General features: G+C 39.5%; 1 protein-coding gene across 1 annotated transcript in view; it reads left to right on the top strand.

Annotated features, from left to right (window-relative positions):
- arvcfb (ARVCF delta catenin family member b) overlaps window positions 1-26265 on the top strand; it is a gene marked incomplete in the record, with an annotated part of 179365 nt that overhangs the window by 93176 nt on the left and 59924 nt on the right. Inside the window, 4 exon segments of the mRNA XM_037681242.1 lie at window positions 8571-8688; window positions 11182-11353; window positions 12309-12326; window positions 18441-18512. Coding sequence (XP_037537170.1) covers window positions 8571-8688; window positions 11182-11353; window positions 12309-12326; window positions 18441-18512 — 380 coding nt within the window.

Raw genomic sequence — 26265 nt, 5'->3', positions numbered from 1 at the left:
TCAGCCTGGTTTATGGGACCACCTTTGGCATTTACCACTGTCTCAACTCTCCTCATCTCTGCATGACATGGCACCAGTTAAGGGCCTCTCCACTGTCAGTATCCACCCCACTCAGCTTGGCTTATGGGACCACCTTGTTTGAGGTTCCAAGCGGGCTGCTCCGAGGGGCCAGTTTTGATGCAAGCAGACAGCAGCTATTGATTGGTTAGCGGAGCTACATCACTGGATTACCCTCCCACCAAAACTGCAAACTACATCTTCACCTCAACTTCCTCATCGTGTTGAGGGTCAGCGCCACAAGTAATGAGCACATTTACAAAGAGATAATGGAGATGACGGTGCAGCATGGCTACACCCAGACTTATAAGCAGTGCAGAGATAAGCTAATGAAATTCAAGTCCGATTATAGGATGATTAAGGACCGCAATGGGCAGAGTGGCTCTAACACAAAAAGACTAGTTACGATGTTGTCCACTTTGCAGTGATGATCTCACCCACAGAGACGGAAAACAGCTCAACCTTCACTGTAGTGACAAATTACATACACCTGAGAAGAACTGAGGAGAGCAGAGTGGAGCTGCACTTACCATTGACAAAGCAGCACTTCTTCATGGTTCCAAGCGGACTGCTCCGAGGTGACAATTTTGATATAGGCAGCTAGCAGCTGTTGATTGGCTAGCAGAGCTACATCACTGGATGACCCACCCAGAAAAACTGCAAACTACATCTGAACCTCCACTTTGTATCTGATTGTGTTGACATATGGCACCACAAGAAATGAGTGCATTTACAGAGAGATATTGGAGATGATGGCACAGCACAGCTACACCTGGACTCATAAGCAGTGCCGGCAGGATAAGCTAAAGAAATGGAAGTCTGATTGTAGGGTAATTAAGGACTACAACAAGAAGTGGCTCTAGCACAATGACCTGTTATAATACTTCCCAATTTGCATTGATGATCCTGCTCACAGAACAGGAAAACAAGTCACAGTGGCAAATCACCTATACCTGAAAAGAACTGATAAGGTGAGAGCCGTGTGGATCACATGTATCAAAGGCAAAGCAGCTTTTGTCCCTTGACATGGAGCAAAGAGGGGCAATTGGAAATGCCCTCCATCCATTCGTGCAATTAGTGAGCATGATAACTTGAAAAATAAGTGAGAAATCAACTTCCATTTTGGTGTGTGGCTGCATCTATGCTTAAGAAAGTTGAAGTGAAATTTGGGTTGCCATGTCAAAATCCAAGATGGCTTTCACCATATATGTTTGTCCATATTGTAAGCTGGCTAATTTGAAAAATAATTAATGTACAAACTTCCATTTTGATGAGGGGCCGCATCAAAATGTCACCATTGAAAATTGGGTTGCAACATCAAAATCCAAGATGGCTGCCACCAAATATGTTTATATATAAACCTTGTGTGCTGGAAACCCTAAAAAATAAGCAACACGTCTGCTTCCATTTCAGCGTGTGGCTGCATCTTGGCGTAAGAAATGTAACTATCAAAAATTGTGTTGCCAAGTCAAAATCCTTGCAAAATGCTTGCCTTTAACACGGTGTGATTTGTTTTGGTCCGGTCTGTTCTCTACTCTGTTGGCCATTTTAGTTAGCTTCTGCTGCTATTTGTATCTGTATTTCTATTTTATGTTTTCCTGTCTGCTGTGCATGTTTGGTTCTTTTGTACAGCACTTTGGTTGGCCTTGTTGCTGTTTTAAGTGCTATATAAATAAATTGGTATGGTATGGTATGGTAAAATCCAAGATGATCATCACCATATGTGTATATAAACCAGCCACCCCATCATTGGAGGAAACTGTTTTCTAGTTTTAATATTGCTTAAAAAAAGTTCCTCAGATGATTGGGGTGGCAGAAGATTAATCAAGGCCACCATTGGCCACCCCGTGGCACCGCCATTGCTTTTCTCACCCCAATGTCTCTCTGCGCCACCTCACAAGCAAAAAGAAAACAAACAAAATAAACCTACCTTTGTTACTTTACAATGTAACTCCTACCCACTTGAATATCTTGTACCAAAAACATTAAGGCATCCCCTGTTCAATTCCAGTCCAGAAAAACACTTTTATTAAAAACGACCAGCATTCAACATTCAAATTCTTCAGCGATGGGAGACATCAACATGCAACTCATCATATAATTCAAAGGAGGATTTAAGAAAACTGAACTTGCTTCTAGTAGTTTTATCACTAGATAAGAAGCCAAATCAATATTTTAGACCAGAAATTGGATCAGCAGTGATAAAATCTGAAGGTTACCTAAGCTGAGGGTGCACATATGGTCCTGCAATGTTGCTGTTAACCTTGCAAGGTGATAGCGAGAGGGCTCCTGCATCTCCATTCATCTCCATCAGTCCTGCTCCAGTCTATTCTGTCCAGCCGCTTCATTGTCCTCTAAAGGCCACGCTGCTCTGCGTGACCTTCACACCCACACTCCATCTGATAAGACGGAAACACTACGGACACACCATGATCACACTTGATAGACTGTCGGTGTCTGCACAGATGACTGTCTGCACACAGTCAGGCCTCTCAATGCACACCTACGTATTCTTTAAAAATAACACAATGAGAGCAAAACATCTGCAGAATTTTTTAGACCGAGTTCACAATTTCATTTTACAAATACTTCCTAACTTGAATTTGGAATTTTTTTTTTTACCGATTTATAACTTGAATGTTCAAATGTTCTTCTTTCATCAAAAAAGGTTATTTTACTGCACATGGAGAATAAAAAGAACATATGGTTAATTATAAATATAAATGATAAATATAAAAGGCTGCATTTTTAAATTAAATTTGCCTTTTTTTTTCTTCCAGATTTGGATAAAAGTTGCGCTGCAGAAATACAATCAGAAAGAATTAAAATTAAAATTTTAGAGATAGGTTTATGTTGACAAACATACGTTCATGTTGATGAGACTGTTTCTTGTGAAAACTTTTCAGTCATTTTTAAGGTACTACTACACCAAAGTAAATATGTGAACTCGTACAGATTTTTTTATTTTATTCTAATACTGCTAAACTGTGGAAAGCCATTTCATTCAAAAGTAAATAAATAAATAGTGTTATTTAAAAATTATTAATAAATATTCCATTAAATAAATAAATGTTCCCATGAAATAAAACATTTAAATAGGCATGATTATTTTTTTAATCCAAAATTTATTTTTTATTTAGTTCAAGATTTATTTTAATTTATTTCAAAATTTATTTATTTAGTAATGGAGTTTCATTTTGTTACATTTTTATTTTGTAAAGCTACTTTACATATTTCAGGGGCTTTTATTTTTTAACCCCATTTTTCATTTTAAGAGCTTTTTATTTCCTGTTCTTATCTTCAAATGAGAGGGCGGAGTTTTCTCTGTGGGGCGGGTCTGGTCAGGGTCAATGCAGCCCATCTATGAGTTTTATAGGCTGGGCAAATCGATAATTAAATCAAAAATGAAATAAACGATGCCCTCTAAAGTCTCACGCACCGACTGTGAGACACCTGCATTTCATGACGTGCACACAGCACACTTTGTATTTCTCGCGCTAAAACACACACACGCAGGCCCTTTTTTGAAGAGGAACCAATGTGCAGCACAATGTTTCCACATGGGCTGGAGCACAATAGCAGGCATGGCTGCAGTGTTGCTAACTTGGCAGCTTTCTCGCTTTATTTAGTGAGTTTTCAGAATCCTCTAGTGACATTTTTTGTAAAGCGACTATTGACAAATATGGAGACTTTTTTTCTGTGTTACTTGAGACTTCGGTGATGAAAGCACGTTCGGCAGCTTGCCGTAAGCCCCTCCCACTTCCCCAAGCTCTGACAGCTGTCAGTCTCACAGCAGAGAGGAGACCCACTCCACTTCATGTCCACACTGCAAATGAATCACACCCTGGATTACAACGTGGGATGTTCCATCCATCCATTATCTTTACCCGTTTATTCCATTTTGGGTCACGGGGGTCGCTGGTGCCCATGTCCAGCAATCACTGTGCGAGGGGCGGGGTACACCCTGGACAGGTTGCAAGTCCATCACAGGGACACATAGAGACAAACAACCATTCACTCTCACTCACACCTAGGGACAATTTAGAGTTACCAATCAGCCTAACATGCATGTTTTTGGTCTGTGAGGAAACCGGAGTACCCGGAGAAAACCCACGCATGCACGGAGAGAACATGCAAACTCCACCCAGAAGGCCCCTGGACCGGGGTTTGAACCAGGGACCTGTTCGCTGAGAGGCAGCAGCTCTACCAGTTGTGCCACCGTGCTGCCCACCCGGGATGTTAATATAATGTAAATATATAACGCTCAATTTCATCAGCAAATCTTTGCATTTCATCTCGGAGTTCTCCATTGTCCTCCATATTGTCCGCTTGTCATCCTGACTTTCTGAACACAGTGAATTCATGATTTGAAGGTAGCTGGGCCAAGCAGAGCTCAGCGAGGGGAATACTTTGCTGTGATTGGTCAAAAAAGATAAAGAAAACCCCGTCCGCTCATTTGAATATAAGAACATGAAATAAAAAGCGCTTTAAATGAAAAACGGGGTTTAAAAATAAAAGCCCCTGAAATATGTACAGTAGCTTTACAAAATAAAAGTGGCACAAAATGAAACTCCATTATTAAACAAATAAATAAATCTTGAAATAAAAGAAAAAAATCTTGAAATAAATAAAAAATAAATCTTGGAGAAAAAGCTAAACATTTCTATTTAAATGTTTTATTTCATGGGAACATTTATTTATTTAGAGTCAGAGTCAGAGTTTCTTTATTGTCATTCGCAGCTCATGTGGTACATGTGGTGGAGCGAAATTATGTACACGGGGTCCCAGTTACATCCAACAATAAAATGTATAAGAAAAACGGTAATAACATCTAAGATATGAACTAAGAAAAACATCAACTAAATATACACTAAGCACTCATAACATAATGGAATATTGATTAATAATTTTTAAACAACACTATGTATTTAATTAGGCAGCACGGTGGCACAACTGGTAGAGCTGCTGCCTCTCAGTGAGCAGGTCCTTGGTTCAAACCCCGGTCCAGGGGCCTTTCTGGGTGGAGTTTGCATGTTCTCTCCGTGCATGCGTGGGTTTCCTCCAGGTACTCCAGTTTCCTCCCACAGACCAAAAACATGCATGTTAGGCTGATTGGTAACTCTAAATTGTCCCTAGGTGTGAGTGAGAGAGTGAATGGTTGTTTGTCTCATTTGTCTCTATGTGTCCCTGTGATGGACTGGAGACCCGTTCAGGGTGTACCCCGCCCCTCGCACAGTGATTGCTGGACATGGGCACCGGCGACCCCCGTGACCCAAAATGGAATAAGCGGGTAAATATAATGGATGGATGGATGCTCAATATAAATGTGGGTGATGCCTCAACTACGCGCACAATAAGTTTTAGCTAATATTTGTAAAACTGAATGAAATATTGCTACTTTTGAGTTGGCTAAAACAGATCATCTGTGGCAGCCAACTTGAATTGGATCGACTCCAAAATGAACCGTAATCAGCTTTAATTATTTATTTCCTGAACGTTTCATTAAAATCCATCTGGTGGCTCATAAAATAATTTGCTTGTTGTTCCCAGGAAAACCCAACACAACTTCTGTTTGAGGCTTCCTGTGTGCAGCGATGAGTGTATGTCAGAGCGATGTGAAGATTTTATGAATGAGGCCCGAGTGAATTCAGCTTTTTCTCTTTCTGATAGTTTTTATCAAGTTAGTCACATAAAGGAACACATTCTTCAAGACTGGGACAGAAGGTGAAACGTCAGCAGTCTAAAGGTTTTAAACCTTCTAACTAATAGTACTCCACTGTAAAATCTGCTCCAGACTACCCCACCACCTAATGACAGATGCACCGTCTATAAACCTTCAACATCTCAGCTGTTCCCCAAAAGACTCCTGAAAATGAAACAGCTGACAGTAAAACTCTTCTGTCTGCCGGCCTTCAAACACTTTCTTGTCAAATAAATCCAAGGCTCCACTGGATCTGTTTACTGGAGGGGCGGTGGCCATTCTTTCATGGTTAAAGATAGATAGGTTTGATAAATTAGTCCAGATGGCACAAACTTCCCTCCTGCTCTCTACTACTGAACATTAGTTTTTATTTTGCATTTTTGAAGATGACTCCATGGACAAATAACTTCAATACTTTTTTGTACACTCACCATGAAAGTGTCAGGTAATTCCATACTTTGTAAATGTATTATCAAATGCAGGAAGACGGAGAAATTTAAAATGTCTCATGAAATGGAGGTGCTGTGTTGTGCTTCACTGTTGAACTGAAGCAGCACGTGGAGAAGGTTGACTGTGATGCTCGTTTCAGGCCACGCAGCAGTAAAACGCAGAGTTCTGCTTACCTCTGCAAGGCTGCCAGGCTTCCTTAGGACTAACTGGGGGTCACCTAATGGGATTATATGGGTTGGATGCCATCATAAATGAAGTCCCCAGAGTGGAGCAGGGAGCCCCGGCTATCCTTTAACCCTCTTTAAAGCGAAACCTTTCACAGTCCGTCAGACAGCCGTGCTGACTGTACCAGCCCTGCTGCTGTTCTTACACACAATAAGGTCTTCTGACTGATTTAAGAGGTACCAAATATCGAATTCATATTCATACTTTTTCAAAGCTTATTCCCAAGAGAATTGATTAATTCTGGTTTTGTTGTAGACATAAGAGTTAACAATTAAAGATCACATTGAAATCCAGAAAAAAAATCATACAGTATTTTTCGCTATATAAATTACACCTTTTTGCATAAATTAGCATGCCCTGCGACTCATGCAGTGAAGCGACTTATTTATTTTCCCCCCCCATATTTATAATCCGATTTATGGCTGAGATCTGACAATTTCATTCATTCTGACATGGAAAATATTGAACACTACCGTTTCAGCACACACACACACACACGCACGCACGCACGCACGCACACACACACACACACACACACACACACACACACACACACACACACAAAAGAAACTGTCCAGATGACCTGACTGAAAATTGTTGGACTGTATACCTGGATTATTGAGCATGGACTTTGTTGGTTTTGAACCAGTTTACCATGACTGTCGACAAGGAAGAGGGCCAGCACCAGAGGAGGGGGTGTGCCAAAGAGACCATCTTAGCACCAACATAACTGGTTTGTTCCACTTTGGAGTAAGATGTTGGGGGAAGAATCAGTTTTGTGGAAGGTGAAACGTTTCAGCACAAAAAAAGAAACTGTCCAGATGACCTGACTGAAAATTGTTTGATTGTATACCTGGATTATTGAGCATGGACTTTGTTGGTATTGAACACTAACATTTTCAGCTGCTAGAGGGCCCTCAAGTAATATGGCAAGCCAAGTGTCTCATTAACAAGTAAAAGGAAATGGACTATACTTATATAACGCCTTTCTATCTTATCAAGACACTCAAAGCTCTTTACACTACAGTATGTGTCCTCATTTACCCATTCATACATAACTCTATATCTGCAGAGCTAATTGAACAAATCATTCAAGGGAATAATCAGTGCTTTATCACATTCATACACCGATGGGACACACATCGGAGGCAATGAGGGGTTCAGTGTCTTGCCCAGGGACACTTCGGCATGTTTGTATTAATGAGACAATTGGCTTGCCATACCAAGTCACCTTCGTCTCGCTCCAGAACTCCTGGAGCAAATGTCAAATCTGCTACATTTTTCTGCACCGCCCAGGCGAAATGCAGCTGATTTGACCATTGCAGTGCATTTATTAAGAAAAAGTTCAACTGAGACACACCTTTACTACAAAGTTGATCAAACAAATAATAGTTTTTAGGTGTTTATCTTGTTAAATTTTGAAGAAATGAACAGCAAGTCCTCCCTCTGTGAGCTCCTGCAGCCTCGATTTAGCTTTTGAAATGCAGCTGATTTGACCGTTAAAAGTCCTTTTAATAAGGAAAAGTTCAACTAAGACACACCTTTGATATAATTTCGAGCAAGCAAATAATTGTTTTTAAGTGTTAATCTTGTTAAATTCTTGTTAAAGTCCTCCTGTGCACGTTCCCACGGCCGCCATTTGGCAGCCCATCGATTTTTGGCACAACACTGGCCCACGTTTCCGGGTGGTCAGCGGTGATGCATAATAAATGCGACTTATATGGCGAAGCGACGCATTCATTTTTTCCCACTTTATTAGACATATTTGGACTGATGCGACATATACGACGGTGCAAAGTGTACAGCAGCAAATATGGTACTTGCTTTTGCTTAAACAGTCAACATTTTGGGTGATAATGAAAAACATTTTACATCTCATCTTATACTTCTGTAGGATTGTTAAAACGACAGTTAAATTTATTCCTTAGAAAGCCTGCACAGTATTTCATTATAAATGTTTGGTACAAATAATTCCTTTAATCAATGCAGACACACTCTCCAATTTATATGGTTTGTTGTGCTGGATTTCACTGGATGTTATACAGATATCATGTTTTATTTTGACCACTGAGCTGATCTATATGCACCACTCTCCTCCATGCATGCTAATTGTGTATGTGTGCTTTATTTTCTGTAGAAATGTGAGCTCAGACGGTGCAGAGGCTCGGCGCAGACTGAGGGAGTGTGAGGGGTTGGTTGACGCTCTGCTGCACGCTCTTCAGTCGGCCGTCGGGAAGAAAGACATGGACAACAAGGTAAAAGGAGAACGTGTTGACGAGTTCAGCCCAATATGAATTGTTTAAGTCATTAGTAAAAGGTTATTAAATTCAAGTACAAGGTGGTCAGCTGGGACGATGGATATGGGGGTGGGGGTCCTGAGGCATTTTATAATTTGGTGCATTCTGAGTGTAATATCATGGTACAAAAGAAAGAAGTTTAAAACTGATTTATTGACACAATCTTATTGCTCTGACAACTGAAGGTGTTGATGACTGCAACTGCATTTAAGTAAACACGACAGCCTAATTTTAATTTAAAAAAAACAACAACTCTGAACTGAATTTCACTCTAACGTTTGTTCAGTTCCAAGTGACTTGTTTAATCTTGTAAAAATTCTCCATATTTTGCCACCGTTTCCAATTCAACTCTTAAATCAACGTTAAAATGTGGCGTAAATGTCTGATTCCTAAATGTGATTTAGGTGAAAATACAGACATTTCTGTTGATGTTACTGATTATATGGATGTTTATGTAAAATGCCCTGAGGACAGTTTTGTTGTGAATTAGCACTTGATAGGAAAACTTAATTGAATTTTACAGCCTGATACTTTTTTGTTTGTAGACTTTCTCTAAACCCATCAATAGTGTTGCATTTTGTCTGTTTCTTCATATGTACTTAAAACTAAACTAAAAACAACACCTGCTGCACATACTTTAAATTTAAATCTTCAACACTTGCTCTTGTCAAGGGCGGACGTCTCCTCCTCTCCCTCTCCGCTTTGCTTTTGCTCTGTCTGTCTGTGAAACTGCTTTAGAGCCTCTTTTCTACAAATCTTCCAAATCATAACTATGGACTTGGATTTGATCAGTTGGTCCCTCAACACAACTGATAACATTTCTTTGAAAAGAAGACCGGCTTTAGGCGAGCTGATTTGCCCTGTTGGCACACACACAGCTGGATATCTCATCGACTTGGAAGACTTGATGACGTGTCTACCTCTGTTGCCATGTGTGGATTTTAAGGACACATATATAATTGGATTTATGATAACTGGTTCCTGCTTTTTGGATTCGTCTGGTTCCTGGTCTATCAACAATCAAGGAAGTTGTCGGCAGCAAATTTGGACCCGATCTGGCTGCTTGCCGTATGATGGCTTGGTTCGTGCCTCGAGCACCCAGACTCAAATGCTTTTGGCAGAATGGATCAGATCTCGGGGATTATTCTCAGGCACGGTCCATAGGTGGCCATGTAATTTGGACATTTTGGAACGGAGTGGACGGACACAGACTCAAGGTAGATGTCTAAGTTCTGCCTGTCCCCAAAACAATTGTGTTTATTTAAATTTGGCTCCCTGACTGGACTTGACAAGCCGCTTTATCTTAATTCGCCAGGAAGTTTTGTAAACCTGAAGCTCTACTCCTCCCTCCCCTCCTACCGAGGAATTTCCTTATACTTATCAGAGGAGCCCAGCTGAATAAACATTCTGTCATTGGTTCAGGACTCTTTGGATTCGTCCTTGGTCATCCTCGGCACTCCCTGAGTGTGCACGGATCTCTCCAGAGGGAACTATTTGAACAGAGTGGTTTTATCTGAACTCTGCAGTGCCTCTGTGTGTTGTCTCTGGACATTCTCACCGCCCTTGCTTCCCTCCCCTCCAGCGTAATGCCGGCGTCATCATGTGCGAGTGTGCAAGATTTTTTTCATTATCACTCTGTTGACCTTCAATCAGAGGTTTAAAGCATGTTAGGATTTTTTTGTGTGTCTCCAAACCTTATGTGTTATTTTTTACCACTTTTTATTGTTTGTCCAAACAGATCTCACTTGTAAATGAGTCTTCGAGGTTCAATGTGACTTATCTGTTTAAATAAAGGTTGAATGAAAAATATTGGTAATTATTGGAATATCAGAGAGAGGGAATGTTTATTCAGATAATTTGATTTAATGTATTTATCACAAATGAAATTAGTCATAATAAACGTAAACCCATCAATTTTGTGTGTACACTTACCCACACATTTATTTTCCAGAAATATCGTCAATGGCTGCAACATTAATCTCTTTGGAGATGTTTGCAGTGTCCTCCAGTGTCAGAATAAAATTATTAAAATTTAACAAAATCTTACTCTGGCAGAATTATTTCCTGTCAGGAACAATGATCGAATATAGAAATACTAGACAACACGCCTCTGCCTTTTTCTTTATTGGGAATTGATGCCAGCAGGATACAGTTCAGGGGAGCAGCCATTTTGTAGCGATGTGGGGCTTTTCTTCCCACCTACTTACCTGTGCACAGTTATGACGTTTGTTGACATGGACATGCTACAACTAATTGCAACTTAAAACTTGTAAAGGGACCAGCCTCTGGTTTTAACATGCGGGATCTTGTATGACGTCTAGTATTTGCATATACTGTCAATGGTTAGACCAAATAATTATTTATAAAGTAGGAGGAAATATCTGAGGCTGTATCAAGACCTCCTGATGCTCCTGTTGGAAAACACTCTAATGCTATTTCTCTTTCTTTTAGTCTGTTGAGAATTGCGTCTGCATTATGAGGAACCTCTCCTACCATGTCCACAAAGAGGTACCAGGGGCTGAAAGGTTCCAGGATCCATCGGCACTACAGGCCCCTGGATCAGCAGGACCACAGAGGAAGAAGAAAGACGATGCCGGCTGCTTCGGAGGCAAGAAAGCCAAAGGTAGGAGAAAGAAAAATAAACAGACAATAAAATAAAAGATAAATAATAATTTTATTTTAAAACTGGGATAATATAATTTGCAGCATGGAGAGATTGTAGCTGTTCCTGCCTTTTGGCATCGTGCTCCATACATGGAAACTTCATTGTTCTCCCAGGCTGTTGGGAAAATGACAGTTATCTCTTCGCTGTCCAACATTAACGGCTGCCATTAATCAGTCAGCCAATGAGATGTGACAAACAGCCAGTAACCCTCCATTCTGATGACTCTTCAGAGCCCTGTCAGTTCAGGGGTCAGAACAACACTAAGCTTACAAGTATAGACATTCACACAGAAATCAATTACCCACATTTACACAGGCTTAAATAAGAAGAGACTCTGAGCTCGCTGAGGGGCAAGACGTCTGCACAGGGACTTTAAATAAAACTATACATGGTAATAAAGATACTTAGCAACACTGCCTGTGAAAAAGTTTATGCTTTTTGGATGTTTTTTCTCCTCTTCTCTGATAGTGAATCTCAAAAAGCTCTTAAACAATCGTTATCATTTTGTGCTGCATTGGTGTGTTTCACTATTAACGCTGTATCTTGCCTTACTGATGGTGGAATCTGATTTATATTTAAGTCAGATTAAGTCTCTGCTTTATCCCCAACTTTAACAATCTATAAATCTTTTCCAAATTGTCTCTGTTTAAAGCCGTTCTCACTGTTTTCTAGGACACACACCCTCAGCCATTAGCCAACTGTGTCTTCTTTATGATAATTTGAATTAGTCACCTTTAGAAAAGTGTTACTGCTTTTTGTTTCATTTTGTCAAAGAAGTTTAAAAAATCTGTTTACACAACTTTCACTTCAGCGCCTTGGCACACACACAAACACACATTTTTTACCATGCTTCTTCTCTTTTCTCCTGCTTTGTGTCTTTTGGCATTGCTGCTGCTTCCTTGGCTAACTATAGAGGAATGGTTTAATCAAGGTGAGTGCCCCCACCCTCCCTTTCAAACTTTCTTTCTTCAGCTCCTCTCCTCCTCCTCTCCATCCTGCCTTTCTCCTTCCTTCCTACTCCCCCGTGGCTGTAGCAGTACTGTTAGAAATAGTTTTGGGTGCCCTCCAAAAACCAGAGAAAAGTTACAAGGACTTCAAAAAATGGTAGCGTTTCATTCATTCCACATACCCAACAACCACGTCAGAAGTTTTTAGACTCAGGTTTTTACTTTTCAGACTTTTGAAACTTCTCTGTTTGGTAGATTTGAGGTCAAAAGCGTGTTAGGATTTATTTTTTTTTGTCTCCAAACCCTATGTATCATTTTTCACCACTTTTTATTGTCTGTCCAAACAGTTCTCACTCGTTAATGAGGCTTCAAGGCTCAATGTGACTTATCTGTTTAAATAAAGGTTGAATGAATGAATGAAAATGTGTTTTTCTTGGATATTAATAACAAGTAAAAGGTAAAGATAGTCTAGTGAAAATAGCCAATTTGTTGTATTTCACAGTTTAAACAGCTTAAACTGTGTGTTTTGTCACAACTGGCTGTTAAAGTATAAATGTCAGGATATGCTGGGGAGACTGTTTCTGTTTGTGATTGTGCTGAAATGTGTGAAAGTGAATTATCACCATCGAGGCAGAGCTTGTTGTTGCTGTTGTTTGTGATGTCTTTGTAATATGACTCAGGGCAATCATTTTGAGTGTGTTAGCATCAAAGACGTACAGTAACTTTAGTTTAAGAGTAATTAATGTCAGATTTAAAATAGAAATCGTTCGTCTTGCTCAGTCTTACCATAAAAATGTTAATTAAAAAACAACAATGCTGAATAATTTCTTTAATGCGTTTTAAGAATAAATAGTTGATTTTCATAACTCAAATAATTATCATTTTACTTTTCATACTCTTTAATATAGAACTGAAGAAGGATTGTGAAATTAAGGATGCCTTGAAACTAAACTCTTCTTATCTAAACCGTTTCAGGACGACTGAAATAAATGGGCTTGTTTGTATTTATGTATTTATTTTTAGGGGAAGTGGTTAGAATGTAGTGCTTCAACTTCTGCTCACGTTGACCCCAGATACTGAAAATTTAACTTCCACTGAGCAGAGGAATCGGTCATTCTGTCCCCATATCATTGTTTTGTCCCAAGGGCATGTCCATGAGCGTGTGATTGGACCATTAGCAGGCTGAGCTGCAGTCGCCCACATTTTCTTTCTGCTAATGCATTATTTAAGGTGCCCAGCTGCTTCTTATATCAGGAATGTGTGCATTTGTGACTGTTTTAGCGCAGAGATACGGTGATTCATAAACGGTGATGGGGCGGCTGTGGCTGAGTGGTTAGAGCAGTCGTCCTCCAATGCAAGAGTTGGGGGTTCGATTCCACCAGCAGTCACATGCTGAAGTGTCCCTGGGCAAGACACTGAACAGCTCATAGCCTCCAATGTGTGTCCCATCAGTGTATGAATATGATAAAGCTCTGATTATTATTTGTAGAGATCTAGTAGAGTGCTGTATGAATGTGTAAATGAGGCACAGATTGTGTTGTAAAGAGCTTTGAGTGTCTTGATAAGACAGAAAGGTGCTATATAAGTACAGTCCATTTGATTATGGTTATTTGTGAGTGTTTATTATTATTATTTACAAGACATACCAGTTGAAGTACATGGTCACAAACTGTCCATGTACTGTACCTTTAAAAGTATTCACCCCCTTGGATGTTTCATGCTTTTATTGCTGTCATAAATCAATCCTAAGCAAAACAATTGTCCATAAATATAAATTCCATCTTTAATGTCAGAGTAAAATCAAATTTCTACAGAGTATTACCAGTAAAAAAAGTAATTTAATTTAAGTAACTGTGTACAATTCACCTCCTTTACAGTGATTGTCCAAATTCAACTCAGACTAATGATTATTGAAGTACAATTTAGAGAATGGATGAAAAATACCCGAAACATCGTGTTTGGCTTGAACGTTTTTTTGAATTTACCCGAAACATCCCCAGGAGTTAAGAGAAATCCAGCATCAAGAACTAGAAGGAATATGGAACGTGTAATGTGTGTAAATCTACCAAGAGCAGGCCGCCCTCACAAACTGAGTGACCGTACAAGAAGGAGAGAGTGAGAGAGACCGCCAACACACCTGTGACCTCTCTGAAGGAGTTACAAGCTTCGGCAGGTGAAATGGGAGAGACTGTGTATACAACAATCGTGAAAACAGTTTAACAAAAAGAGTTGGTTGAAATGGTTAATACATATAAAAATAAACTGTCAACAGATTGCGATGATATTGATATGACTATAGTAAAAGTAACTGACAGTATTGTGTCTCCATTTATTTACGTATTTTATCCTTCAGGACAGGCACATTCCCAGAGAAATTGAAAATAGACAAAGTTATCCCCTTACATAAAGCAGATAACATACATGATTTTACTAATTACAGGAGTTTCTCTACTTTCACAGTTTTCTAAGATAATGGGAAATCTGTTTGTTGTAAGGCTTGACAACTTCATTGGAAAAAAACAAAAACATTTTAATGGAAAACCAGTATGGTTTTAGATCATCTATATCAACATCACTGACATTGATAGATGGTCTGGTCCTCTGGCCATTCAAAAAACAAAACAAAGCAAAACAACAACAAAAATGTAGAAACGTTTCGTCTCTCATCCGAGAGACTTCCTCAGTCTGAGGTGCTGTATTCAGCTCAGTCTCTTAAATAGCACCTTCTCAGGGTGGATCAACCAGTTTGCTGCTGACAACCAAAACCAGCTGATCACATGCTCAAGAAGGACCATCAGCCTAACAATGGATCATTAGCACACTGATTGCTGTTTACTATTCACAGGAGGCTGAGTGATGCTAGCAATAACAGCATTGTAAGAGGGGGACAGTTGAACCCGGAGGCCTCCACCCCTGTTTAATGATGGACGATTTCTTTTCACAAAGATGGCCTCCTTTACTCCTCTCTCAAACCATCGTTCCTCTCTATCTAGGATGTGAACATCTTCATCCCTGAAAGAGTGACCGCTGGCCTGGAGATGAGTGTAGACCGCAGAGTCCTGGCCTGATGATGTTGATCTTCTGTGGTGGGCCATCCTTTTGGCCAGTGGCTGTTTAGTTTCCTCGATGTAAGACTGATCACAGCCCTCCTGACACTGAACAGCATACACAATATTACTCTGTTTGTGCCGGCGGACGGGATCTTTGCGATGAACCAGTCTTGATGAACTGATTATTGAACTGGTCATAATGAACTGAACTGAATACAGCACCTCTGACTGAGGAAGTCTTTCGGATGAAAGACGAAACGTTCTACATTTTTGTTGTTGTTTTGCTTTGTTTTGTTTTTTGAATGTCCAGAGGACCAGATTTAACTTTTTTAGATTATTCTACCTGGATTATTGAGCATGCATCAGGATATTTAAATCTGCATGTTTTAATATTACCTGTGGGGTCCCACAAGGCTCAGTACTTGGTCCCAAATTTTTTATTATGTATTTTAATGACATGTAGAGTGACAAGTACATTTAATTTTGTTGTATTTGCAGATGATACAACTATTTTTTGTTCTGAGGTGGATTTAAAGTAGCTATTGGAGGTTGTCAGAAAATAAATTGATAAAATTAAATGTTGGTTTGATAGAAACAAATTATCTTTAAATTTATCTAAAACCAAATTTATGTTGTTTGGAAATTTAAAAAAGTGATACAAATGTTACACTGGAGATAAATAATGTATTAATTGACAGTGTGTTTGAACAGAAGTGTCTGGGTGTAATTTTGAACCACAAATTTTGTTGGAAACCCCATAGTAAACACTTGTGTAATAAGATGGCTAAACCCATAGGGATATTTGGAAAAATAAGACTTGTCTTGAACATTAAATCTTTGCACATTTTTTATTACACCCTGTTACTGCCATATTATGTTGAAATTTGGGGTAATACATACAAAAGTTCTCTACACAACTTATGCATAATGCAAAAAATAAATAAAATAAATAAATAAAAATGGTAAACAATGTTTGATGTCGTGAACACACCAATCAACTTTTTTTAAATCACAGCTTATGAAATGTATGGATTTGGTACAATTTAAAACTGCACAGGTGATGGTCAAAGCTAGAAATAACATGCTTCTAAAGAATATTCAAAACCCAGAATAGAGAGGGAACCAACAAAGTCCATGCTCAATAATCCATGTATACAATCCAACAATTTTCAGTCAGATCATCTGGACCAGATTTTTTTGTTTGTTTGTTTGTTTGTGCTGAAACGTAAGAAACTGTCCAGATGACCTGACTGAAAATTGTTGAATAGAGAGGGAAGGTACAAACTGAGAGGAAAATTTAATATAAAGCAACCTTGTGTTCGCAGCACTCTTAAAAGCATGTGCATACTGTATCTGTTCATGGAGTGATTTTGTGAAATGACTTGGACAAAGAGATTAAGCAAAGTAAAAATATTGCACAATTTGAGAGAAAATACAAGGATTGCGAAATTAATGTGTATAAAAACAAATAAGATAAAATGATGTTATTCCAACTGTTAACCAAAAAAGTCCATGCTCAATAATCCAGGTATACAATCCAACAATTTTCAGTCAGATCATCTGGGCAGTTTCTTTTTTTTTTTTGCTGAAACATTTCGCCTTCTATCCGGAAGGCTTCATCAGTCAAGGAAACACACAACACAAAACTGATTCTTCCCCCAAACAGCTTACTCCAAAGTGTGTTGTGTTGTGTGTTTCCTTTACTGATGGAGCCTTCCGGATAGAAGGTGAAACCTTTCAGCAAACAAAAAAAAAAGAAACTGTCCAGAGGACCTGACTGAAAATTGTTGGATTGTATACCTGGATTATTGAGCATGAACATTTTTGGTTTTGAACCAGTTCGACATGACTGTCGACGAGGAAAAGGGCCGGCTCCAGAGGAGGGGGCGTGCCAAAGTCACCATCTTAGCACCAACATAACTGGTTTGTTCCACTTTGGAGTAAGCTGTTTGGGGGAAGAATCAGTTTTGTGTTGTGTGTTTCCTTGACTGAAGAAGCCTTCTGGATGGAAGGTGAAACGTTTCAGCAAAAAAAAAAAAAAAAACTGTCCAGAGGACCTGACTGAAAATTGTTGTATTCCAACTGTTAATTTGTTAATTCATGTGTTTGCATATTACGCTTTGATCTGTAGGTGATATAGAATAAATTTGTATCTGCAGGTGTATTTATGTATATGTTGGTATGCATGCATGTTTGCATATATAGTTATATATGTACTGTATGTATGGGTATTTATGTATCTATCGAATCACTAGTTTGATCAGAATTTGTACGTAAACTTGGGGACAGGACAGGATAAGCCTTTGCTTCTTCCTGCTCCCTGTTCAAACATTTTTGTTTTGTTTACAGAATATTTTGTTGGAAATATTTACCTTTTTATTTGTTTTTTTTTGTTTCGTTTTATTGATATTTTAACTGTTCGAAATGAAATAAAGAGAAAAAAAAACTGTTCTCCCAGTTCATCAGCCTGAGCTTTATAAAAGTAGCAAAGAGAAAGACACTTTTGAAAACAACGCTCAATAAACTCAACTACGTTTGCCAAACGGCACGTGGACGACTCCATGGCCAAGTGTTTCTCGACAGCTGGCCTAGTCCAGATTTAATTAGGGTTTTCTCTAACAGCATCTTTCCTGCACTCTCCCCAAAAGCTTAGACTGGTGAAGAACCCAGTGACTCTAAAATGACAGCAATCAATGCATAAAACATCAAAAAGGTGAATCATTTTTAGAGGCACTGTACCAAAGAGAAAAGTCTGAATTTCACCGTTGTGTTTCTACATTCAGCATCACACTTCCAGCCCTCTTTGTTGCACGTTTCCATTTGTGTTTGGCTGTAGACGTCAATACAGTTGCATGGATAAGTACTTCTATTTAAAGTTACCTCATCTACTTTTAATTTAAGTTTTCTTGTCTTCTAGAGACTCTTTTTTTCATTATAAAAAAAATGACATTTTTGAGAACATTAACTATTGGCATCACTTTTTTTATGCCCATATGGATGTCAGGTTAAAACACTTGCATAATCTTCTGTCCCCGCTCTCCTGTGCAGGTAGAAAGAGTGGTGAAAACGACAAAAACTTTGACACGTTGGATCTACCCAAGCGCACAGAGCCGTCCAAAGGTAAGCGCTTGTCTTTTAAGTGAAACATGGGTTTAACCGAGTCCTGACAGAACCTCCTAACAGAGGACGAGTCGTTTGTGTGGAGGCAGGGCAGGTGGGGTCAAGAAAGCAGGAAACCCATGATGGATAAGGTGATGTCTGTTTTTTAGCTGCAGAGTCAGTTGTGTTGGTGGTTTTGTGTTTCCAGTGAGGTAGTTGATTGACAGCTTGGTAAAGCATCAGCTCTGTAAGATCTCTCTGTTAAATATTGTTACGACACACTGACACCAGCAGCCATTTCTGATGCAATGAGCTCCATCAAGTTTGCAGCTGATGAACATCAGTTGACTCTGTTCAACCAGTATTATATTATTATATGTCCCAGCATCATGCATAAATTCCTGCATTAGGATCAAAGCTGAAAAGATGAACCTCTAACTAAACAATTACTTGGTTCATTAAGTAAATAATATTAAAGCTAATGTTTTAGCTTTGGCTTCTTTCTCAGCAGAAGATAAATTAAATGCAAAACGTCCTCATTTCAGATACAAACCAGTTCAAATGTCTGATGAAGATGTGCTTAATTTTTCACAAACACTAGAAAATGACTGATCTGTTCAAAAGTGACTGAATCTGTCCATGTACAGATTTACACACACAGCAGATGTGTAGAAACGGTTCACTGTGCATTTAAACTTGAGCAGAACAACATCTACTATAAGTGATGTCCTAATATTTGGTTTCAATAAACTATTACTTGACAGTAATACATCATTTTTATTTTCAATTTCAATATTTACAGCTAACTTTCACACTCAGCTATTCTGAGAGAAGACGTGAGATAAATGTATTATTTTTTATTCTTGGAACGAGTTCATGCATGTTAATGCATCAAATAGGTAACAAGAAATGTCACAAATTGTAATAAAACCAGTAAACATTTTTGAACCGTATTGGGAGATGGACAGACCTCAGTCTTGCTTCGTGTAATTTGTCACATAAATACATATGCTATGTTAAAAGTGGTGAACATCAGTAGAGCTTTGTCTTCAGACTTTGCAGTTCGACGTAGATTTATTTTCTGATGATTTGTGCATATTTTATGTTCATATGTCGCCTGGTTTTGACGCTTATAGAAAGTTTAAGCAGCCGTGAATGATGTGCATGTGTCAGGGTTGTAGTAGAATATGGATTTGTTGATATGAGTCAGTATGATGATTTATGCTGTGTGCATGTGTGTTTTCAGATCGATACCCATCTGTCTTGTGTTCTGTGTGAAATTGGTCAAACCATTACAGTATGTTGGTTTGTAATTACCTTCATTAATATGACACAGTGTCCTCTCGTTAAATTAGATGATTTGAGTTAATCTGACACTCTTAAAGCAAAAACTAGCAAATGAGCTTCAAGGAAGATAATTAATGTTTTCTATTGACTCAGTTTTCTTGGGTAAAGAGGATCTGTAGTAGCTCTTCATTTATGTCAGACGGCGTGGAAACAACAAACTTTGAATGTTGATCCCAGAGAAGCCACTCATCAGCTTTAAAGGCCTGTAGGATTTAAATGAGTGTGGGCTCACAATGTCGACAGCAGACCAACGTTTCACCATCCGCAGACAGACCAATCAAATCTGGTGTTAATAAGCTTGACTCACGGGCAAATATTGAGAATCGTGAATAATAATTTTAATAAAACACGCTGACTTGTAAAGCACTTCCCCCTACACTTGGAAGTTGCATGAGCCTTCATGACTGTTAGTCTTCACGAAGCTGTTTACTTGTCTGTTGGTTCTTGTACATTACACCACCCATCACCCTCCACCCGCTGCATCACTAAACCCAGCACTGGGCTTTGCAGAGAGAGCAGCTCTCATTTTGATGTGATGGTTTGAGGAGATATGGGAGACTGCATGTGTATCCCTGTCCTGATATGTTGCCAGATAGGAGGAGGTCGTTGTGAGGTTCTGTCTGGATGCGGCAGTGGCCACAGCCATTAATCATTTTGTTGGTGTGTTTGTAAAGTGAAGAAGAAGAAGGGACATCTTTAAATCACAAGTTCTGCAAGAGTTAGAATAAAAAACAGAAGAAAAGCTAACGATCTCTGTAAAAGCTAGAAAAAGAAGATAAACCTGCAATTTATTGTAACTATTTTTAGTAATTTTATTGAATGAATTCTGCTGATTGTAACATTTTGTTAGGCTATCAAGTATTCCTCCGCTCATGCTACAACAGTTCTGTTTGACTTGTTTATTATGAACTGTTTTAATGAACCTTCTCCCCTCACTGCTGTAGCATCTATGTCCATCTTGTACAATAAAACCCAATCATATATCAGGATAATTTTAACAGTTAAACTGACTTTTTAATGTGATGTACAAGATTAGATGCCACCTGGGCTCAAACTCACAGCGACCGGATTATGAGACAGTGGCACTGACCACTGAGCTACCGCTGCCCCCTGTTATCATAAGTTGCAATAAACATGTTACAGGAACAAATGTGTTCTGTTATTTAATAAATCACACTTTTTAGACAGTAATTATATCTAAAACAAATCTGTGGTTATTAATGTTACACAATTGGTTTTCTTTTAATTTAATGGAATAGAGTCATGTTGCAGGTGGTCTGGAGTTCAGGGATTTTATTCATTATGTTTAGACCAGAGACAAAGTGAAAAACAAACGATGAAAAGGGTAAAAAAAAAAAAAAAAACACCACAGAAAAGGTTTTTGGTTGCATAGACACTGTGTCAGTCAGAGCTGATAAAACTCTTTCCCAGCCGTTAACTCGAGCTCCAGCCTTAACCTTTAGATTTGTACAAAGTTCAGTAGAGGCAGGAAGGTGAGGTGCAGCGTGTGAGGGCTCACTGTGCTTTTTTGCAGGGATCATGCCTCCTTTTGTCTAAAATAAAGTCTTGTAAAACTAAAAATCTTATTTGAAAAATCTGTCTGCTAAAGTGTGTTTCAGCCTGAAGAGAAGTTGTTAGGAATAATAATAAAAACAAGATTAGTTTGGGTTCTGAGAAATGCTGCACCTGTCATAAATAATTAGTCTTTACCTTTTTTTGCAGCCCACATCTTTATTTTTCTCCTTCATCGGATATCTTTTACTATTGTCTTCCTCCATCATGTTGATGTATATGGAGGATAAGGAAAACAATAATTTGCATCTTTTCTGGGAATGGGGGAGTGGGGTTGCAATAAATTAAATCTAGTGTTTATTTCTCAGGAAAACTATGAGAAGAGTTTGTTTTTTGACAGTGACACCAGAAAAGCTTGGGTCCTGGTACATGTAGTGTCTCTTACATCGCTTGTGCCATGAGTAAAATCCATCCGTTCATCCATTGTAGGGGGGCCAGAGTCTATCTCTGACAGTTATTGTGTCAGAGGTGGGGTACACCATGGGCATGTTGCAGGTCCAGCACAGGGACACATCAAGACAAACAACTATTCAAACTCTCTCTCACATCTAGGGACAATTTAGAGTTAACCTAGCAGGCATGTTTTTGGTCTGTGGGAGGAAACCCATACATGCATAGGGAGAACATACTAACTTCACACAGAAAGGAGGCGAACATGCAACATTTCCTCTGTGTGGTAGAGGCTCTAACCACTGCTCTTCCATGCTGTCCTGCTTTGAGGTAAAAATTCACGACAGTCAATTGTTTGTAAGTGGACTGTACGTGTATTGCACATTTCTATCTAACCAGACAATCTGTGCCCTCGTTTACCTCCACACACATTCATACAGCACTCCACTACATCTTTACAAATATAATATGAATCTGTAGAGACTAATCAGAGCTTCAGATCACATTCATACACCGATGGGACACACATCAGAGGCAACGAGGGGTTCAGTTTCTTGCCCAGGGACACTTCAAACCACCAACTCTAAAGGACGACTACTTTAACCACTCTGCCACAACCGCCCCTGTAGTCCTCAATATTATCATTATTGTGAATAAAAAAGACTTAATATGTTTGAACATGACTCAACAAAATGAATAAAAATTAAAACTATGATTCAGTAATAACGGTGAATCTTAATGATAGGACCAAAGAATCCCAATATTGTTTGAAAGCGTCACATTTACTGTTTGAGCACGTGTTTGGTCACATCAATTGTTGTATGGACCATTGGAATAATAAGCTAATGTTCAGCCAAGATGTTAAACTAATTTATTTCTTTGAATCAGTGCAAGTTAAATGTACCAATGAAGTTAATTATAGTGTCTTGTTCCGTTGAGTCTGCCATGCTAGATTTGGAACATCTGTACTGAACTGAGTGAAAAACTTTTATATTACACAAGTATCCATCTATCCATCCATTATCTTTACCCACTTCTTTCTTTTTGGGTTGAGGGGGTCACTGGTACCCATGTCCATCAGTCACTGTGCGTCCATCACAGGGACACAAACAACCATTCACTCTCTCACTCACACCTAGGGACAATTCAGAGTTACCAATCAGTCTAACATGCATGTTTTTGGTCTGTGTGAGGAAACCGGAGTACCCGGAGAAAACCCACACATGCACGGAGAGAACATGCAAACTCACCCAGAAAGGCCCCCAACTGGGATTTGAACCGGGAACCTGCTCGCTGCGAGACAGCAGCTCTACCAGTTGCGCCACCATGCTTGCCCCCATTACACAAGTATTTTATCATAAATGGACATACTAAAAAGTTGGCCTAATTATGGTCCTATACAAATAGCTGAAAGATATCTTAAAAAAAAAATCTACCCAGAGTCTTCTGTTGATTTTTTTTTTAACACTTTGCTGTTTTGTGAACATGGCTAGAGAAAGTAATCTTTGTTTTCACACATTGTCAGACTAAAGATATGCATAAATGTACTCAGCTGTACTCCTCTTTCTTGGTTAGATGAAACCTGCATTTTATTTTGAGTAAATTATGTAAACCTTTTTGTTCCAACTTCATCTCAGAGTACTTTTACAACCCAATGTACTTTTTTGACTAACTTCTTTTCCAGTGAAGTTTTCAGATCCCAACAGACCATGACTGACACAAAGGGCAACATGACTGAGTCAGGCTTTTGATTTTTGACCTTTTGCTCTTTGTATTTTCTGCTCTGAGGTGGCTCTTAAAGTAGATTCATTTAAGGGGATTTGGGCTGCATGTTGTCTTGAAGCTGTGTATGTGGAAATAAGCTCTGATTGATGAACAATGTCGTGCAAAACTGCTTGTCTTGCTTGTTGCAAACACAAACCATTGAGACTACAACTCAAAGTTTGTGCATTTACTCATAATACTGAATCATGTCTGCCAACTAGTTTTCAAAAGTCTCAGCCCAGTGAAATACTGCCTTTAGGGCAGAACCCATTGGAGAGATGTTTCTGTCTTGGCTGGGTTAGAACGTCCTCGGTGTCCTCAAGCTGGAGTAGATGGCTGAGATCTCAAAGCTGACTTACCTCCACATTGTGTCTCAAATAGGTTGCACATGATGGATGGATCTTCCCTCTTGCTCAATTAATCCTCGTTTTGCTTTTCCCTTCTTTTAGTGCTTTTATATCCCAGAGAGATTAGTTTTTAGTTCTTCACCTCAAAACAACCCACTGAGCAATTCAGAAAAAGCCAGTATCTTAAGACAACTGCTTCACCAAGCATTTAATTCATAGTTCCACACAGTTGCTACAATATCAGTTTACTGAACTGCTGTTTGTAGTGAGCAGACACTGTATGCGTTGCTGTCAGAATCCTTTAGTTTGAAAGTTTTTCTGAGTTTAGGGAAAATTGAGCTTTATTTTTATCATTTGTCTTGATTGTAGTCACCCGACACAAAGAAGAAAGTAGCTGTGTGTCATAAATGCCTTGTTTCTATAGCTGATGGGGGTCTGAGTGAAAAAGCAAACATCTTACACGAAGGCTCGATGGGTAGCGTGCTACAGTGAGCAAATACGGTTAAACAGGTCCATTTTTCAAAAGTAAATGTTTTCTGTCATGGTGCTGGTCCCAAGTCTGCCTCAAAGTGTCACACTTTCAAAAAGAGAGGAGAGATGGTAGCTGCTCTATTTTCAGTTTACTCCCAAAGTAAAAGCAGAATATCATGAATAATTTACCTCCTTTCCCCAATTTCAAGCAGCCTTATTATAAAGGGGCATTTTCATGCCTGTGGAATTTAACACCCACATAGTGAAGGCCATCTCCAGGTTGTGCTGACTTCATGCTAGTTGATGACGTGATGACCACTAGTCATTTTGTTCTAAAGAACAACCCTCTCACTTGTTCTAGTTGCCTCCTTCCCCCGTCTCCACTTCCTCGCTTCTTCCTGTCAGATTTTGCAGTGAGATGAGACCCTGAATGAGGAAGGCAGTCTCACAAACATATGGGCACATGCTCCAACAATCCATCTCACTCAGCTTCTCGGCTATCTCGACACATAGCACCCACTCCACGCAGAGCTGGTTCCAGACTGTCTGGCACCTTACATCACTCAATCTCTGTAACCTCTGTCAGTACAGTTCCCCTGGCATTACACCTTCCTTCTGCCACATACACAATGTGTTTGTTTGGTGTTTGTACACTGGATGCTGTCCTGTCCAGAGGGAAGTCTGCCCTGCTCCTAAAAGGCAGGACAATATTGTGAGGGCAACTATTAGGTTTCTCGTGGTGCTTTAGCCACCAGACGAGGCAAAGCATTGGGATACAAACAAGTAAAAGCTAATAAAAAAGTGCTGCATTGTCAGGAGGATTTTGTTTAAGTAAAGGATAAAGAAACACATTTTGGAACTAGTGAGGGAAGAATGGAGTGTGAGAATGACAGACAGATTGGTGCAGTTTTGAGTTGTGGTGAAGAGGGAGCTGAGCTGTAAGGCAAAGCTCTTTGTTTACCTGTCGTCTAATTCCTACCCTCACCTATGGTCACAAACTCTGGATAGTGACTGAAAGAATGAGCTTGCAGATACAGGCGGTTGAAATGAGTTTCCTCTGCAGGGTAGCTGGACTCTCCCTTAGAGATGGTGTGAGAAGTTCAGTTATCTGGGAGAGAGACTCAGAGTAAAACCGCTACTCCTCCACATCGAGAGGAGCCAGTTGAGGTGGTTCGGGCATCTGGTAAGGATGCCCCCTGGGCACCTCCCTAGGGAGGTGCTTCAGGCATGTTCGACTGGGAGGAGACCCCAGGGAAGACCCAAGACATGCTGGAGAGACTACTGTATGCCTCTCGGTTGGCCTGGATGGATGGCTGGATGGATGGATGGATGGATGGCTGGATGGCTGGCTGGCTGACTGGATGGATGGATCCTAGAACTCCAATATATGTCGTCATGAAACACCTCTAGAATTTCTATTTGATTTTGTCTATCAGGGAGTGGTGGCACAGAGGTTATGGGTGGAATAGATAAAACACCCACACCTGCCTCCACCCTCATTTACCCCACACTGGCCCCTTCAGCAAGGTCCTTAACCTCCACCATCTGCTCCCCCGGGCACGCTAGATGGCAGCTCACACTGAGGGCTGTGGTAGCTCATCAGTCTGTGATTGCTTCAGGAAGGGCATCCGACATAAAAACCATTACCAAGTCTTGGTGTAGTTGGTTCACTGTGGTGACCCCTGAAGAATGTAGCAGCCGAAAAAAAAAAGTCTCAGTTTCCAGCACTAACTGTGTAAGTGTCATCAGGAAATGACTTTGACCAGCCAACAGTGAAGACACAGTTGTGACATTACTGCTTTAAAATAGTATAAATTGTATTTAAATTGGATTGCAATTTAAAAAAAATAAAGGTCAGCAGGAATACAGCACAGGAGCTTCTG

The sequence above is a fragment of the Nematolebias whitei genome, chromosome 8 (genome assembly GCF_014905685.2).
Source record: "Nematolebias whitei isolate Nwh7 chromosome 8, NemWhi1, whole genome shotgun sequence".
Classification (NCBI taxonomy): domain Eukaryota; kingdom Metazoa; phylum Chordata; class Actinopteri; order Cyprinodontiformes; family Rivulidae; genus Nematolebias; species Nematolebias whitei.
This window is presented reverse-complemented; position numbering and strand designations above follow the sequence as displayed.